Below are 17535 nucleotides of genomic sequence, written 5' to 3' on the forward strand. Positions count from 1 at the left end.
CCCAGAATAGCCCGCCTGAAGAATTGTCACCCTAGGATAGCCCACACGCAGAATTGTCACCCTGTCGAAAACTGGGGTGACAATTCTACCTGGGTTACCTGTACCCCCATAGGGTACGAAACACCTAGACCTGGGGGTGCGAGACATGATAGTTAATGCTATGGTACTGTATAATTCCCATGAGAAAGCATAATGTGCATTCCTTACATACTACTAATTGGCATTTCTAATTTGAAATAGAAAAAATACCTTTGTTCAGTAATTTAATATATCTAATCACTTATCAACGAGGATTGTACAATTAATCCTTTTCATATGTTTGCATTGTGTTTATATTGGATGGGAGTACGAGATTTTTTTGTGAGATATCAAGGGGCAGGTGCACTGGTCTAAACCAGAGGTGGGGAACCTGCGGCCTTCCGGGCCATCAAGTGCGGCCTTTTGCGGCCTTTGATATACATATTATTCTTTTAAAAGACCTTGAATATTTTTTAAGTCTGAAATCATTATACACCTGAAACTTATAAGGGTATGATTAAAAACAAAGGGTATAATTAAAAAAAAAAAAAGGGTCAAGTGTAAATTCTGCACCCACTTAGAAATTTAATAAATGGGTAAAAAATAATTTAAATTTTTTATACATATGTGTATTTTTAAAATTAAATCAATGTTTTTAAACTGAATTTTTAGGGAGGGGAGTGGAAAACTTACACCGTCCCCTAGAAAGGGATAAAACAATTGAAAAAAAAATAATGATTTGTTCAGTGCGGCCTCTATGTGGGACAATGAATTGCAAGGTGGCCTTCATGCACAAAAAGGTTCCCCATCCCTGGGCTAGACCGAAGAAGATGCCATTGAACTAGTAGGACTGGAAACATAGAGAAAAAAATCTATCGTTGTTGAAGAGGTTAACTAGAATGATTAGGATTATAGTGCATATTGGGAACAACCATGAAATTGTTGAATTTGGTGTGTATTTCATGTTACCAACTCAAAATCCGGATAAGAATTAGGGAAAATGAACTGAGAAAGTACAATGCCACAAATATTTCACTGACAATCTATTTCAATGCTACGAAATGCGATTCAACCTCTAGAACATAACATCAACATTCTTTAAGTTCCTGAAATACATAGTTCATCATATAAACACCTTCATGAATGATAACAATTGCGTTTTCAAATAAAGGCTAGCTTTTCTTAGTATGGAAGGTTCGGTACAATCGTCAAAATATTACAAAAAAAAAAAGTCTTGTAATGATACTTGCAATTTTGATCAATAAATCGGCAGAGAACACCAAATGACTTTAAAGATATATCTTATTTAGGTATGATATACTCCTGTATAAATAAACCTATATTTTTGGATCGCTTTGACAGGTCAACTCTTGTCAGAGTTCAAACAACCCGCGATTCCCACTCCCTGTCTTTATTGCCAGCTGAATATGACGTCATACACGTTTGCACAGGCTCCCGTCGTTTTGGGTCCGGAGGCCGTGCTTTTATTATCCAATAATTTCAGATGATAGAGTAGACATCCAACTTAAATTCTAACATATACCTAATAAGCATCATCTCAAAATTAGTATACTTAACTAAAGGGTATATCAGCCCCGAGATAAGGGAAGATTGTCGAGAAGACTGTATTCGAGCGTCGGCTCTGATCTTCAGTTGCCGTCGCCATTAAATGGTAGAGATCCGTTCTCATATATCTGCAAGGTACGTCGTATACCTGTCGTCTAGGGTGTATAAAGTCGCCAAAAGAAGTTCTTCAAAAGGTAAGAAATACGAAAGCTTCGCAATAATTCCCATTTTCTTGTGGGAGGATGCAACTGAGCATAACAAAATGGCAGCTAGATCCCCGAAATTCCCGTAACCCTAACCACCAGAACACAGCCTCTAGGATCAGCCCTTGTTAATGCAGTCGTCCCCCCGTTTTGTCCGTAAACTTTATTTTAGTTATCAGTTGTTTTGACCATTGTAAGTGTAGTGGTCGCAGTACGAAGTGTATGGAAAGGTAGGTCCTGTTATTGGTTGGGCAGCCTTAGTGTTGTAGAGGGCAAATTCAGCCGTTTCCAAGCTCAGGAAAGCCAGACCATGTATCGAAATACGAGTCGGCCATCAGTATTTCTCCAGTGTTCATCAGTTTTTAGGGAATGAAGTGAATTATGTACCTGTGTATACAAGGCATTAGTACAATGTCTGCATAAATATAGTTACGTTCAGTATCTGTACGTGTCGTATGTAACGAGTATCCTGAGTAGCAATTGTATTGCTTTCCTTGTAGATAATACTTCATATGTGTGGAATCTGGAAATATTTTGTGGTTAGTAGTCGGGAAGAATTGCCGTTGATGGTAATTAGGTTTACCTCTATATTTTGTGCTGAATTTTCATATATTGCAGGCTGGATTTTGGTAGCATTAAGCCATAGCATAGTGTAATGGCTACAGCTTGTGAATTTTGACTTTTTTTATTTTTAGTGACCCAGTGGAAAATAATGGAAATTGGGTTATTACAAATGACAAAACAGTGGAATCGTCAAATTAAGTAAAATGTTTGATAAAAGTATTGCCAGAAGGAACAGTAGGAATGTAATTATTATTTTATCCGTTCATGTAAATTATAGTAAAAGCACAAAGTGACTATATGACTGTGAAGAAAATAAATGGAAATATAAAATTGAGTAGGTAAAATACAGGGTATTATACAGTTTCCTAATATTGGGTATTATTTTACTTATCTGCATTTGGTAATTATCATGTTTCTAATGGAATTGTTTTCAGTGGAAAATAACCATAGATTGTAATATTCATAATATGTCAGTTTGTGGTAAAATTCAGAGTTTGATAGTGACTGAATGAAGTGCAAATGTTTTGTTTGCTGGCATGCCAAAAGTAATTTGCCGAGAATATAGTAGGATTAGGAGTGTGTACCATCCCGAAATACTTCATTTCATAAAGTTGTGACTTAGTACACAGTATTTGCATGTCAAATATGTAGGGGAATAGTTTACTTAATACTGCACTTGCTTACTAGAGTGGTAGAAATGTTTGCCTTAGAATGGTTGATGTGAACACAAGGTTCACAATTTTTAAAGTTAGGCAGGATAGCTTAATGTCTGAGGAGAGAAGGTTAAAGTACTGTGTTGCTGAAAAGAAATTGCATTTTTGGTGGGGATGATCATGGGCTTCTTGTAACTGTCAGATAATGGTATGCGCAATACTTGCTTCAAGGGAATTCTTGATTTGATGGTGACTTCCGCTTTCTTTGAAAGCAAAAACGGGGAACATGGTACTAAGATAGGAAGGCTGTAAAATGGGTTTTGAAATTTATGGGTTGGGTGGGTATTCTTACTTGGTCACCCCCTATTATAAAGGGAAAAGCCTTTCAGTATATACCAAATTGTAGTGTGTAGGAAAGGGGCAATGCTCATTGGTCATGTCTTGTACTCTCCAATTGATTATACCTAACCTCAAATTTGTGTGAGAGGAAACAAAGCTCATGGGGTCCTCTATTTTTCTTTGCAGTACTCGTACCTAACTTAAGCTTTGCGTTTCCATTTATTTTTCCCCAGATACATGCATATATATATATATTTATATATATATATATATATAAATATAAAATATATATATGGGGGTATTGTATTGAACACATTCTTTATTGTAACCCATTGACACCATATTATTGGAACACTTAGTTTACTGTTAACCTTTCCAGTACTCCATGTAGATTCTTCGTGGCCTCATCCATAATTTGAAATGTCTCTCACCCCAGTTTAAGCCAAAACTCCTTGTCCATAACCTCTGCATACATGTATATGCCATACGTCCTGCATGATGTGCCATTCTCTGCGAACAACAGCCTGTTTGCAATGTCCTTGTTCAACATCATCCATTATTCAAAATTTCCCACCCAGTCTAATGCTATTAATAAGCACAAGAATACCTAAGAGTGCCATAAACCTTATAAATTGAACACAAGAATACCTCACCCATTTCCCCAAAATATTTTCAAATTAGCCTGAAAGTAAATACCTGGTACTTGAATGACAAATCTCCACCCTTCCCTTGCCTTGTATTCCTCTAATTTCTCCATTATTGTGTCCATAGACTTGTCTGGAATGTGTAATAGGCTTACTCTTCTACTGTATAATTTTTACAGTTTTATCAGTTCTTCCTTTGTAAATAGGTATTCCTCTTTGTTATCCAGGACCCTTTCATGCATTAAATGCATAAGTAAATGTTCTTTGAATAAAATCACCCATGTTTCCATAGGTATTATGTACTGGTGTTTTTCCTCTTCAACCTATCCACCACTCAACATGGTTTGTTCCATATCTCACTTTCCCTTCTTGCCCTCCCCTCTTTCTTCTTATTCCTCTCCCTCTCCTCTCTTTCTTCTTTCTTTCCTCTCCTAACCTTCTCTCATTTCTCCTTCCTCCCTGTCTCTTCTCTCTCCCCACCCTTCTCCCCTGCTACCTTCTTTATCTCCTCCCTCCTTTTTGCTCTCTTCCCTCCCTCTTTTTCTCTCTCCTCCCTCTGTCCCTCCCTCCCTTCCATCTATCTCCCATCCTCCTGTCTCCTTTCCTCCCGTCTCCTTCCTCCCTTCTCCCTTATAGGGCCAGTAGGCCTGCTGTTGTTTGTTCTTCCTTTGTGTTCCCTCCTCCCTTTTCCCTTTCTCCCTCCCTTCCTCCCTCCCTCCTCTGCTCTTACTCCCTCTCCTATCACCCTCTTCTTCCCTCATCTCCTTCCTTCCTTCTCTCTGTCCTCTCTCCCTCCTCTACTTCCTCCCTTTCCTTATCCTCCCCACCTTTCCTGTCCCCTCTCCTTCCCTCCTTCCTATCCCTCTCCCCCTCCTCCTTCCTATCCCTCTGCCCCTACCTACCTACCACCTACATACATCTGTTCCAACTCCTTACTCCCGTTCTCTCCTACCTTCCTACCTACCTATCTATTTACGTACATCTCTATTCCAACTCCTTTATCACCTTACTCCATCTTGCTCCTTACTTCCTCTTCCCCTTTCTTCCTCTTCCCCTTTCTTCCCTCTCTTCCCACCCTTCCTGTCCTCTCCCTCCCTTCCCTCCCCCTCCCTTCCCTCCCCCTCTCCTCCCCTACACCTCTCCCTCCCCCTCCCTTCCCTCCCCCTCTCCTCCCCTACACCTCTCCCTCCCCCTCCCTTCCCTCCCCCTCTCCTCCCCTACACCTCTCCTCCCCTACACCTCTCCCTCCTCCCCTCCTCATCTTTCCCCCCTTCTCCCCTCCCTCTCTCTCTTCTCTCCTCTCTCCCTCCTCCCTCTCCTGTCTCCCTCCTCCCATCTCCTCTCTTCCTCCTCGCCTTTATTCTCTCTCTCTCCTTCCCTTCTTCTCACTCTCCTTCCCCTCTTCTCTCCCTCCCTCCTCCCCTCTCCCTCCCTCCCTCCCTCCCTCCCTCCCTCCCTCCCTCCTCCCCCTCTTCTCTCCCTCCCTCCCTCCCTCCTCCCCCTCTTCTCTCCCTCCCTCCCTCCTCCCCCTCTTCTCTCACTCTCCTCCTCTTCTCTCCCTCTCCTCCTCTTCTCTCCCTCTCCTCCTCTTCTCTCCCTCTCCTCCTCTTCTCTCCCTCTCCCCCTCTTCTTTCCCTCTCCCCCTCTTCTTTCTATCCCTCCTCCTCTTCCTCTTCCTCCTCTCTTTCCTCTCTTCCCCATCCCCCTCCCTCCCAAATCTCTCCCTCCCCTCCACCCACTCTCCTGTACCCTCACTCCCTCCAGGCTGTATTACCAAGTTTTTAGTTAATCTTATCATTTCTTCTTCCAGTGCTGCGTTACCTTCTTTGTTTCTCACATACCTTTGGAGTTCCATATTCCCCCCCCCCCCCGAGATATTCAGAAACTAGAATGAGCCCATTTATCAACCTTTGAAGCCACACAAAATGGTTACAATGAGTAATGTAACTCGTGCAATATTTATGACACTCCAGATTAACCTACAAGCTTTAATAAAGGGAAATGGAAAATATCACAAGAAACAGAAGCTAACCCTCTTCACCAGTGTAGGCATAGTAAATGTAAACCAGAGCAAGAGGAACTTGCTTTTGGGGTATCACACTGGGTTTCAGTCTTTTGGTTTAGAGCCTTTATCCCAGGCACATTATAGCAATTGCTCAATTCCCATCACCCCATTCCCCAATCTGTTGTACATATGGTTTTATACAGTCAATATTTTGGGGACTAATGTCTTCCCTATAGACCAGTCATACAGCTTTTGTTTATGATTGTAGATGAATCTTGACCCAAAGATATGATCATTCTTAACTTTTTTCTCTACTCCCACTTCCATAATTCTGCCAAAGATAGAGGTACAGGTTAATGCCACCAAAATACGCACGCTTACATGTGCACGCATGCAGTTCAGTGGTGTGGTGGTATAGTCCTCGACCACTAATTTTTTATCTGAGTTTGAATCTTGGTTTAGGGCTGAAAATTTTAGCATCACTGCACTGTGAGCTGGCACTCAAACTCTGCTGGCCTAGGAGTTGGGGGGGGGGGGTGCAAGATCACAGCCTTACCTATAAATCAGGTCATACATGAGCTCTTATCTGGGAAAATAATGGTGACCAATTAGAAATCAAGGATTAGATTAAGTTGGAACTGTACATGAATTGAAGTCTAGGTATTGATAGAAAAGAGAATAGGAGATAGGACCCAATGAGCATGGCTCTTTTCCTGCATACTGTTAGGTAAACACACACACACACACAGACTGTCCAAATTAGAATTACCAACTCTGGAACAAAGAAGGGAAAGAGGAGACCTACTAACTATCTATAGAATTATGAAGGGAATGGAAATCTTAGATAAGAATGGTTTATTGAAATGGACAATGGAAAAACAAGAGGACATGAAAAGAAACTAAAAAAAATATGATTACAGAAGAGATCTGAAAAAAATAGCTTTCCACACAGTGATAGATACTTGGAACAAATTAGACAAAGAAACAGTGTGTGCAAACACTATTCAAGATTTTAAGAAAAAACTTGATGCTGAGAGATACAAAGACAGGTTACCACGAGCATAGCTCCCTTCCTGTATAATACAACTAGGTAAATACACACGAGCATAGCTCCCCTTCCCATAAAATACAACTAGGTAAATACAAACACACACACAGGGACACCACGAGCATAGCTCCCCTTCCCGTAAAATACAACTAGGTAAATATATGCTTTCTCATGAGTCAATATATACAAACCCATAGTGATGCTCCTTTAATGTATATAATTATTTATTTTATGTTATATATATATATATATATATTATTTTCTTCTTCTCCTCCTCCTCCTCTTCCTCCTCCTCCTCCTTCTCCTTCTCTTCTCCTCAAAAAAAAAAAAAAAAAAAAAAAATTGCAGTATAAGGAATAGGGACATGATAAAGATCAGCAACCCCAGAGTACCCATATGTAAAGATAAGTTACCCCACAAATTTGCTTGTAAAGAGTAGCGACCATAGAAATGAGCTTGTAAAGATAAATCACCACAACAATAATGATAATTTAAGTTAGGTTTGGTTAGGTTAGCTTAAATTTGTTAGAATCAGCAAAAGCCCCAAATATTGGCATTTAAAGATAAACAACCCTCAAGTACTCTGGGGTTTTGGAAATTTACAACTTCCCAGGAGTTGTAAAAATTATTTGAGTGTAGGCATGAAAGTTGATCAAAGGGGATTGAATAACTTGAATCCAGGGCCTATTTAGTGGAAGCCTATCTATGCGTGTTTCAGATGTGATACCATGGCACAGGACTGTTGATGTTAATTTTACTTCTGAGGTCATAATGGTCCTCAGTTATGTAAAGTTCATAAGTGGTAGCTTGGGTTGTCTTTCAGTGGTGCCTGCAGGTTAAATGCTCTCATTCAATTTCCATTCATTTCTTAATATTAACAGCTTGTATTCTTCAGTTTCCTCATTGTGGATCACATCATCTCCAAAACTTATTTCCTGTCATTGAAGCATTGAAATCTGTTGCATAAGTAGGGACAACAGTCATCTCTCCTTTTCCCAAGACTAATTTTTTGCCATGTGGCTCAAAGTTTATTATTTTTACACTAACTTTCAAACAGTACATCTCCCAGTGTTAGTCTTCAGAATTCACAAGTTACATAACTCCTTCAGTTAAATGCATTCTAGCCCTTTAACATTCTTCTAAGTCTTGATACAGTCCAACCCCTAACCCCCACCCTCATCCCAATTCCCACCCTTAATGATTGGCTCTTTTGGGACTCTGGTGTTTCAGAATGTGAGAGTTTGAGGATACTGAAATTTGTTTGAAATGAATAGTAAAATATTTATATTTTCCCATAAGATATAAATATGCGATCACAAAATATAAGATTTTTCACAAATATTGTATTAGGATATACTGTACTGGTCTTTCAAGTAAAACATTGTGACGGAAAAATTATGCTAAACCAGACAGGGCTGGTGGAAAATGAAATGATAGTTTCCAATAACTTGTGTGTAGTTGGATAGTTTAGTGACTAGTATGCTACTTGTTCTAATTTTTTGCTCTGAGGAATGTTTCATAAGGGATTCTGACAGCAATTGACCAGTATATTTATATATAGCTACCACAAACAAACTTGTACATTAAAATTTCTGAAAACATGATACTACCTTTTCCTCTATTTTTCCAACCATTATTCACCCTGCTTTTGTCAGAGGTCAGAGATTTAAGACAGTATGCCCTTACTCTCTCCATGTATTGACTCTAGGACAAACTATGATCCATTTAGCTTCTTGCAACCAGATGCTGGTGCCTTACTCTGCTTAGCCACCATGGTACCTAGTCTTCAGATATATTGAATAAATAACAATGCTTAAGCATTTCAAAGAACAAAGTGAATGGATAACTTGATTGATTTATTGATATAATATATGAGTGTAATAATTTGGTAGTTGAAGTTTTAGAACAATTTCCTGTTTTCTTTTCAGTTGAGGAGTGTGTGATGGAATAGAGGTGGAGTGGTGCTAGCCAGACCATGGGCTTGTGTGGTTATGGTTGTTGCGGTGGGCGGTTGTGACCAGGGACATGCCGACCATCCATGAGACCATAGAATCTGACGAGAGCTTTTCTTCTCTCTCCGATGGTGATCAAGAGGACTCGCATGATGAGCAATCCCAGGATGCAGCTCCCCGTCAGTCCAGCCAACCTCCTCCCAGTCCCAAGGCTGTAAGGAAGACTGAGGCTGAGCACCCAAAGGAATTGCAGAGAGACCCCCAGCCAAAAGGCGGCAGTAGTAGTCATTCCAGGGACTCACAGCGAGACACTATCAAGGCCTTGGTAGAGTACTCCGATGTGAGTTCTGAGGAGTTCTCAGAGCCTGAGGCTGGAGAAATTACGGACAGCCCCGGCCACAGTCCCAACCACCATCCCTCAGCCAGCCCACACTTCACCAAACATCCACACTTACACTCAAGTGGTTCACATAGTCTAAGGGCAGCAGCAAGTCCAGGCTACTCGAGAAGCAGCAGACACAGTCCAGGCTACAGTCTGCGGCACACTCCTCCTCGGTCCGGAGAGCCACAGGTGCCAGATAATCTCAGTGACGGGGAAGTACAGCACTCCCCGTTGCCTCATCACCCATCACCTCTGTCCACAACTACCTCTTACACTCCCCGCTCCCTTGTTCCATATCCAGTGGTCATGTCCCCAGACCGAAGGACATTGGACTCAAGGGGGGAATATTATCGTTCTAGGGATGACTTTCACCGGTCAAGAACACCTTCAGATTCAAGTAGAGACAGAGGAAGGCCAAGGAAGAAAGATCATAAAAAAGATAAGAAGAGAAAACATGAGAAAAAGCATAAACGATCAGAAAGATCCCACAGTCCTCCTTTACACAAGAAGAAGAAGAAGAAAAATAAACATAAGGCCCGTAGTGAAAGTCCTGGTGCAGACAGTGAGTCCATAGTGCCTGATGGAAGTCCTATTTCTTCTGATGATGCATCAGAAAATACTTTGGTTAAAACCTCCCACAGGTATGCTCCTAGTCATAATTCTCGACAGATGGGCTCCAAGTCCCGAAGTCGGGGAGATGAAGGCGGCAGCCCTCTTAGCTCTCACAGTGAAGATGTGATTATGTCCCCTGTCACTGTCACCGTCAGGGAGGGCTCCCATCATCAGAGAAGAATTTCACCTCATCCCTCATCCTCACACATTCGCCACAAGTCCCAAGAACGTTCACTTCATAGAACGCCACCCCACCGTACACCTCCACCACATCATTCACCAGCAAGTAGAACTCCCCCACGCAGAACACCACCCCCAAGGACACCACATCGAACACCTCCACACAGCCCCAGTCCTACAAGACATCGTGGCAGGCATCACAGTCCTTCAGTAGCCTCTTCCAGCAGTAAAATGTTTGAAAGAGCTACAAGACATCAGATAAGCCCACGTAAACCTGCATCACCACCGCCACCAAACCATAGAAGACCTAACAGTCCACCACATCGAGGTAACACTCCTCCTCGATCTTCAACCTATCGTGGACACACCCCGCCCCCGTATGGCAGCAAAAGAAGGTCTAGGAGTCGGAGTCCAGTACCCATTGTTGACCTCAGAAACACTCCTCCCAGTCCAGCACACAGCAGGTATCACAGTATTCCATCTTCCTCTATGAGGAAGGAAGAAAAGAAGAAAAAGAGAAAAGATAAGGATCGAGAGCACTATTCACATTGGAAGAGCAGGAGCAGAACTAGAAGTCGAAGCAGAAGTAGAAGCAGAGGAGCATCACCCAGGTAGTAAAAGGGATTTAGGGTAATGCAAAATATAGAGATATTTTGGATATAATGATTTAATATAAGTCTAGATATTATTTTTTGTTTATTTGTCTTCATTTTTCTTTTTCTTTTGTAGACGAGGGAGAAAATCACCTAGCAGAAGTCCAAGTGGACGCGTGAGAAGAGCTGAACGACATCATAGATCTTCTAGGAATCGTTCCAGTCCTCGTCGGACCCCACCACCTCCAAGCCCACATCCATCAAACCGTTTAACACAGGAAGCCAATATGAGTTCTACCAGTCTTTTTGCAGAATTAGTCAAAAGTCGTAAGAATAGGGAGAGGATGAAACAGTTAAATATAAATGCACCAAGAGAAGAAGTTGTTAAGCCAGAAAAAGGCAAGGAAAATGTGGAACCTGAGGTTGTTTCGAGTGGACCTAATACTCCGAGTGGACCAGTTGCAGTGCCAAGTGGTGCGCCTTCCTCTTATGTACCAAATGGTGCTGCCAAAGTTGTTGCAAATAGCTCGTCGTCTATTGTACCTGATGAAACGTCCAATCAGTCGGACTCGATGACCCGAACGTCAAGTGGTCCACATACTCCAGAACCTAGCAAAATAGATTTCAGGAAAATAACCATGTTAACCCGTTTACCTATGCCTCCTGGGATAGATTTAGTGGAAATCAACTCCCCAACATCACCCAGTACTCCACAAGATTCCAAACCACCTGTTTCTGGAGGTCGCCTTAGTATTACTAAAGATCTTCCTATGCCACCTAGTGAGTAACCTTTTCATTTAAAGTGTAGTTACACATAAATAGATTATCCCCATTATAAAGTGGTAGCTGAGTCAAAGCATACACCACCCACCCCACCCCATACCTATCCAGAACCTACTTGTCACCCCCATGTAATTCCATCAGAGTTGATTTTAAGTAGGATAGGATTTGTTTCAAAAAAGGTATTGAAATATAGTAGGAATTCTTTTTCCTGTATTAATGAGTTATATATCTTTGCAGTGATTGAAGGCATTGAGGACTTGTCTCCAGATGATGAAACAATAACTTCTCCAGCTGTAACACGAAGTGGCCCACCTAAACCAAGACCAGTTCACAAAAGACCAAAAATTCTCAACAAGAGGCGGACAGATCGAAGTAATTTAGATGACTGGAGTGAACGATGTGTTGATGTGTTTGACATCATAGCACAGATTGGAGAAGGAACATATGGTCAAGTGTATAAAGCGAGGCCAGATGAAAAGAAAAGTATGTATTATGGGTGATTTCTTCTTCTTTCTTCAATTTTCAAGACCAGCTGAGGACTGCATGATAATCTGTATATATTTGATTTTTAGCATACCTGAAAACTTAAGGGGGTCGTCGCGATAAATTTCCGAAAAAAAATCGAAATATTCGAAAAAATTCCCTGTCATCTAGTGGCCTTTGGCAAGCCAGTCCTGAAATATTTCAGCGAAATACCAAAAAATAAAGGAGTTATGGCTATTTTTCTGCCCTCCACCCCCACTTTCTAGTACACTTTCGCTGCACAAATGTTCGATTAAGTTATTTCATCGCAATAAAAATGGCACAAATGCGTTGTATTTTGTTATTTACTAATATAGACTACTTGGAAACACATCCTAGTCTGCGATCTGTTCACTCGGTACGTAAGTTGAGCGAATCATTGTGGAGAGAAATCGAATTCTCGTTCCTTGGAGATAGATAGATATATAGAACTTTTATTTACTTTTATTTGAAGCTATAATCATTTCAAGAATGCCTAAACATTCGAAGAAGAAGCGTGTGTTTCATGAAAGCTAAGAAACTGAATAAAATCATTGAGATACTGGTGACGACTCATAGCAATGACCTTGAACAGTGCTGCTGCTGCGCCAGCCCGCGACGCGCGAAGCGGGACATGTGTTAACCCTTCCTCCGCCCCCCTTATCCTCGTTTCTCACATGACGCCACCGCAACCATCGAGCATACGTTTCATACATCACGAGACTACAAATGACGCTCCGTGTGCTTTTTTTCATCACAAAAGCGACTGTCATTGATCATAACTTTGGAAGGACACATAATCTTCTTTCTCACTTGGTTAGAGTCAATTCCATCATTACAAAAGCACTTGAACAAGACAAAAACGTTGATTCATTGCCAAATAAAGTCTATCTATCTCTATCTAACTATCTTTCAGCTCCGATTTCAAGCCGGGGGGTTTTATTAAGCAAACCTGGAGACAATGAGAGACGTCACTTCCTGAAACCCTCGCCTTCTGACCTCCTGATACCTCGTAAAACGGGGGATCAGGTACCAGCTACACTTTATAATAACATGTGAATGACATAGAATTCATGAAGATTGGCGCAGAGAAAAAAATCGAAATGAGAAATACAAAAAAATGCAAGGAAATGTATTTTGAACTTCAAAGCTCAATATCTCAAAACTACCCTTTTCTCTACATTTTTTCTATCTCCTCCGTAACTACTCGGGCGATTTTAATGGGGTTTGGATCATTTGAAAGCTGAATAAATTTGCAAACTTTTTATTGTGGGGATTTTTTTTTTTCATGATAGAAGTTGATATATTGCATTTTGAAAAAAAATATGACACGTTTCAAAAAAAAAATTCTTTCTCCTAAACTAAGAGGAAATTCCAAAAACGCCACAATGATTTTTTAGGTATTGCTATGGAGCATTTGTGGAATTTATTTCAGCATGCTCAGTCAATGGATAAGTGAGGAGATAGAACTTTTGTAATTGGTCAAAAACTGTTTTTTACTAATAACTTCATTGTTTTTCAACCAAATGATATGAAAATTGGTGGTGAACATCTCAGTATATGTATATATAACATATTAACAATTCGCGAACTTCCGATCATAATTGACGAAGTTCGTTTTCGAGCGCGACGACCCCCTTAAGTTAAGTAATGTTATATTTGAAATTGTATTTGAGGCTAGATAGCCATACCATTGTTGACAGGACTGTCAATCACTTTCATAGGGAGAATGTGAAAAATAATAATGTAAAGCACCTTGACAAAGTTTTGATTCATAACCCAGGAGATAAAGACTATCTTTATACCCATAAATACTTAAGCAAAGACACGTATTTTGCATGTCTTTGTAAGTGTTTGGGGTAGAACAAATCAATGGATACCAACCACTGAAGTTTACTAATGCTTCAGTGAATGACTCCTGTTGAACAGATACAGAATTGTTATGTAGTTGTTTGTGGTATTCAGAGTTTCAGTTGAACTGGACTTTTTGTTTTCATGTGAGAGGTTAGCACACATTTCAATTTCAGATGAGCTTAAGAAAGGGAGAGGAGAGTATGAGATGGTTGCCTTAAAGAAAGTCAGACTAGAAAATGAAAAGGAAGGCTTCCCTATCACTGCCGTCAGAGAGATAAAGATTCTCAAGCAGCTTAATCACAAGAACATAGTTAATCTCAAGGAAATAGTCACAGACAAACAGGACGCAATAGATTTTCGACATGTAAGTATTGTAATTTTTGTAGACAGGTAAGGTATTCTCTTGTGATATGGATTATAGTTTTAAAGTAGAAGTCTCATCACCAAAAAAGAAATTATAATAATAATGGTAGATACATTAATTAATAAAGCAAGGTTAATTGAGGTGAGCTTAATTTAGGTTATGCACTGTGATGCATGAGGTGGAATGGGCGGGAGGTAGTATGTGTGAGCTAATTTTGACGCAGCCTGAAGGAATTTCTCCCTGTCTTATCCTTTATGCATGGGAGGACGGAGAGGGGGGGTCACCGATTTAATGAAGCGGCCTTGCTGTGGATGTGCTGTGTCTTGCTACACTGCTTCTGACCCAGGGCAGTGGACAAGGTGCAGGGATGACCTGTCATCCAGGAGGTGCTAAGATGAGAGGCAGGGTGGAGGGGTGTGGAGTGTATTCAGGGATGGAATGGGTGGGAATGATTTTATGCCTTTTCCTTTTTGGCTACCTCCCTTGTAAGGGGGAAAAAGCCTTGGTATATGTATGTATTTTATGTCTAATTGTTTAACCAAACCTTACCTAAGTTAATCTAACCTTACCTGACCTCGCCTCACCTAACCTAACCTAATCTAATAGGCAGGCAACAATTTGGCAAGCAATAAGTAAGCAACATTTGGGTACGAGACAAATAGGCAAGAGAATTAGGCAGTCAGTATGTAGGCAAGTCTTCTATTTTTCTGCATAAGGGGACAGAGCGGATGTGATGTGGGGGAGTCACCAATTTAGTGAAGCTGCCTTGCTGTGGATGTGCTGTCTTTTGCTACATTGCTTTTGACCAAGGGCAGTGAGCGGGATACAGGGATGACCCATCATCCATGAGGAGCTAAGACGAAAGGGTGGTGGATGGGAAGGAAATGTGTGTGAGTGGGTATGTCTTTTGACTTGGGCTACCTCCTTGGTAAGGGAGTAAAAGCCCTTGGTATATAGATATACTTATACATACATATATATATATATATATATATATATATATATATATACATATATATATATATAATATAAATACATGTATATATATAAATATATGTATATATATAAATATGTATATATATATATATATATATATATATAGATATATAAGGGAGGTAATCAAAGTCAAAAGATATAATTCCACTCCTATTTCATCCCCACCCACTCCACTCTCATTCACCATCCCTCCCTCTCTCTTTTCTTGGGTTCTGGATGATTGGTCATCTCTGTAGCAAGACACAGCATATCCACAGCAAGACCATTTCATTCTGTCAGTGACCCCCCCCCCCTCTCCATTCCCTCATGTAGAAATAGAAATGAAGAAAAATCCCTTTGATCTGTGTCAAAAAATCAGTCACAACCACTTCCTAACCCTCCCCATCCCCCACCCACTCCCTTCCAAGCATCATCTATACACAACCATTTTCCACTTCTATCCTCTGTCTTCATCCTTCCTTAACAGACATACCCCTCTTTCTTAATGACCCTTTTACCCAATCCATCCATCTCTGCCTTCCACATTTCTTTTGGTAATCTTTCTTCACTCGTTCTTTCCATGGGTCCAAACCATACAAATACTCTTTCATCAACCCTATTTCCCAACTCCTTTTCCACCCTTGTTCTCCTCTCTTCCTCACTTCTCACTCTATTTGATAGATAGATAATTAAATAATCATTATTTAGGTAAGAGAATTGGGCAGTTGATATTTGGGCAAGCAACAATTAGGCATGTGGCAATCAGGTAAGCAACAATTAGGCAAGAGACATTTGGGACAGATAGCATTTACAAGGTACTATAGTTCTTTTTTCAGAGTGGAGGGGAAATATAGACATTTTAGAACACACATGCATAGAGAACAAGTTATTCTTGACAAGAAACAATGAAATTTTTGTGTTTTTTGAGTAAAATCCACACAACACAGCTTGATGGTGCAGTGGCACTGATCTCAACTGCAAGTTCAGCTATTCAAGTTCAAGTCCAGTCCAGGGTAGAAAAAATCATCACAACACAGCAAGTTAGCACTTCAACTCTGGTGGGCAAGGAGCTCTGTGTGTGTATTTACATAAATGTAGTATACAGGAAAGAGGCAATGCTCATTGGGTCCTGTCTCCTATTCTCTAATTTTCTAACATACCTAGACTCAAATTCACGTACAGTTCCAACTTAATCTATATCTTTGATGTCCAGTTATCATATTTAGATTTGAACTCGTATACTGATTGAGTTTGGGCTGTATCACTTTCTTATTCCACATATTCACACATCTATATGGAAAACTGTTTCTTCCCATCTTTTGACATGTGGTCTTTCTCAATTTACTTCCATGACCTCTTAAAACCCTCCCATCTTTAATCAAATCTCTACTATCAATGCAGTATATCCCCATTAGTGACCGGAACACTATAATCATGTCACCTCTTTCTCTTCAATCTTTCAAAGTTGGCAGATATATTACCTTTAATCTTTCCTCGTATGATTAATCTGCCAGGCTGGACACCAGTTTAGTTGCAGCCCTTGGTATTCTGTCAATCTTGTTTATATCCTTCACTCTGTGTGGGGACCATACTGCTGATACATTCCAGTCTTGGATGTATCAGGGTTACAATGAGTTTTTTTCATCATCTCTTCATCCATATAATGGAATGCCACTAATCTTGTGCAGTAGTCCATATGTTTCTCCCACAGTCCTGTTGATAAGTCTGTCAGGTGACAGGTTGTCTTTTATCAACACTCCCAAAATCTCTTCTTTTTTGCTTTTGTAACGTGTTTGCTTCCCAAGGATTTAAGGATGGCCTTTTGCTGCTAATGCCCATTTCCAGTACTTTGCATTTTTTGGTATTGAACTTCATTTCCCATTCTTGGCTCGTACTAAAATAGTATCTAGCTCTTTTTGCAGTATTCTACCGTCCTCATTTTTCACTCTTCTCATGATTTTTGCATCATGTGCAAAGATGTTGGCATATCTTCTTGTTCCTTTCATCATGATGATGTCATAAACAGAGACATTATTGATGCAAGCACTGAACCTTGTGGTACTCCACTCATTACTGCTCTCCAGCTTGACATTTTGTCCTTTACTAGTGTCCTCATGTATCTTTCCTTCAAAATGTCTTAAATCCATTCTAATCGTTTGCCTCTGTCCTCCAACATACTCCAATTTCTACATTAAGGGCGGCATAGCCCTTCCACTTCTAACAACACATTCAAATTAATGATAGAAGGCTGATTTTTCTACCACAAATTGTGCATGTCACAGTGATAAATCACCCCAAG

General features: G+C 40.4%; 1 protein-coding gene across 4 annotated transcripts in view; it reads left to right on the plus strand.

Annotated features, from left to right (window-relative positions):
- The first annotated feature begins 1451 nt into the window (after positions 1-1451).
- The window catches only part of Cdk12 (Cyclin-dependent kinase 12), a 50940-nt gene continuing 34856 nt past the window's right edge, over positions 1452-17535 (plus strand). The window contains exons 1-5 of one of the 4 annotated variants that reach the window (XM_076204382.1): positions 1452-1778; positions 8969-10777; positions 10896-11539; positions 11780-12025; positions 14071-14261. In XM_076204382.1, coding sequence (XP_076060497.1) covers positions 9066-10777; positions 10896-11539; positions 11780-12025; positions 14071-14261 — 2793 coding nt within the window. In that variant the 5' untranslated portion in view covers positions 1452-1778; positions 8969-9065. Of the gene's footprint in view, positions 1779-1884; positions 2018-8968; positions 10778-10895; positions 11540-11779; positions 12026-14070; positions 14262-17535 lie in introns of those variants that run through there. The other 3 variants (XM_076204384.1, XM_076204383.1, XM_076204385.1) reach the window with 3 other exon arrangements.

This window comes from Oratosquilla oratoria, chromosome 21, assembly GCF_046742065.1.
Source record: "Oratosquilla oratoria isolate Oo_2021 chromosome 21, ASM4674206v1, whole genome shotgun sequence".
Classification (NCBI taxonomy): Eukaryota; Metazoa; Arthropoda; class Malacostraca; order Stomatopoda; family Squillidae; genus Oratosquilla; species Oratosquilla oratoria.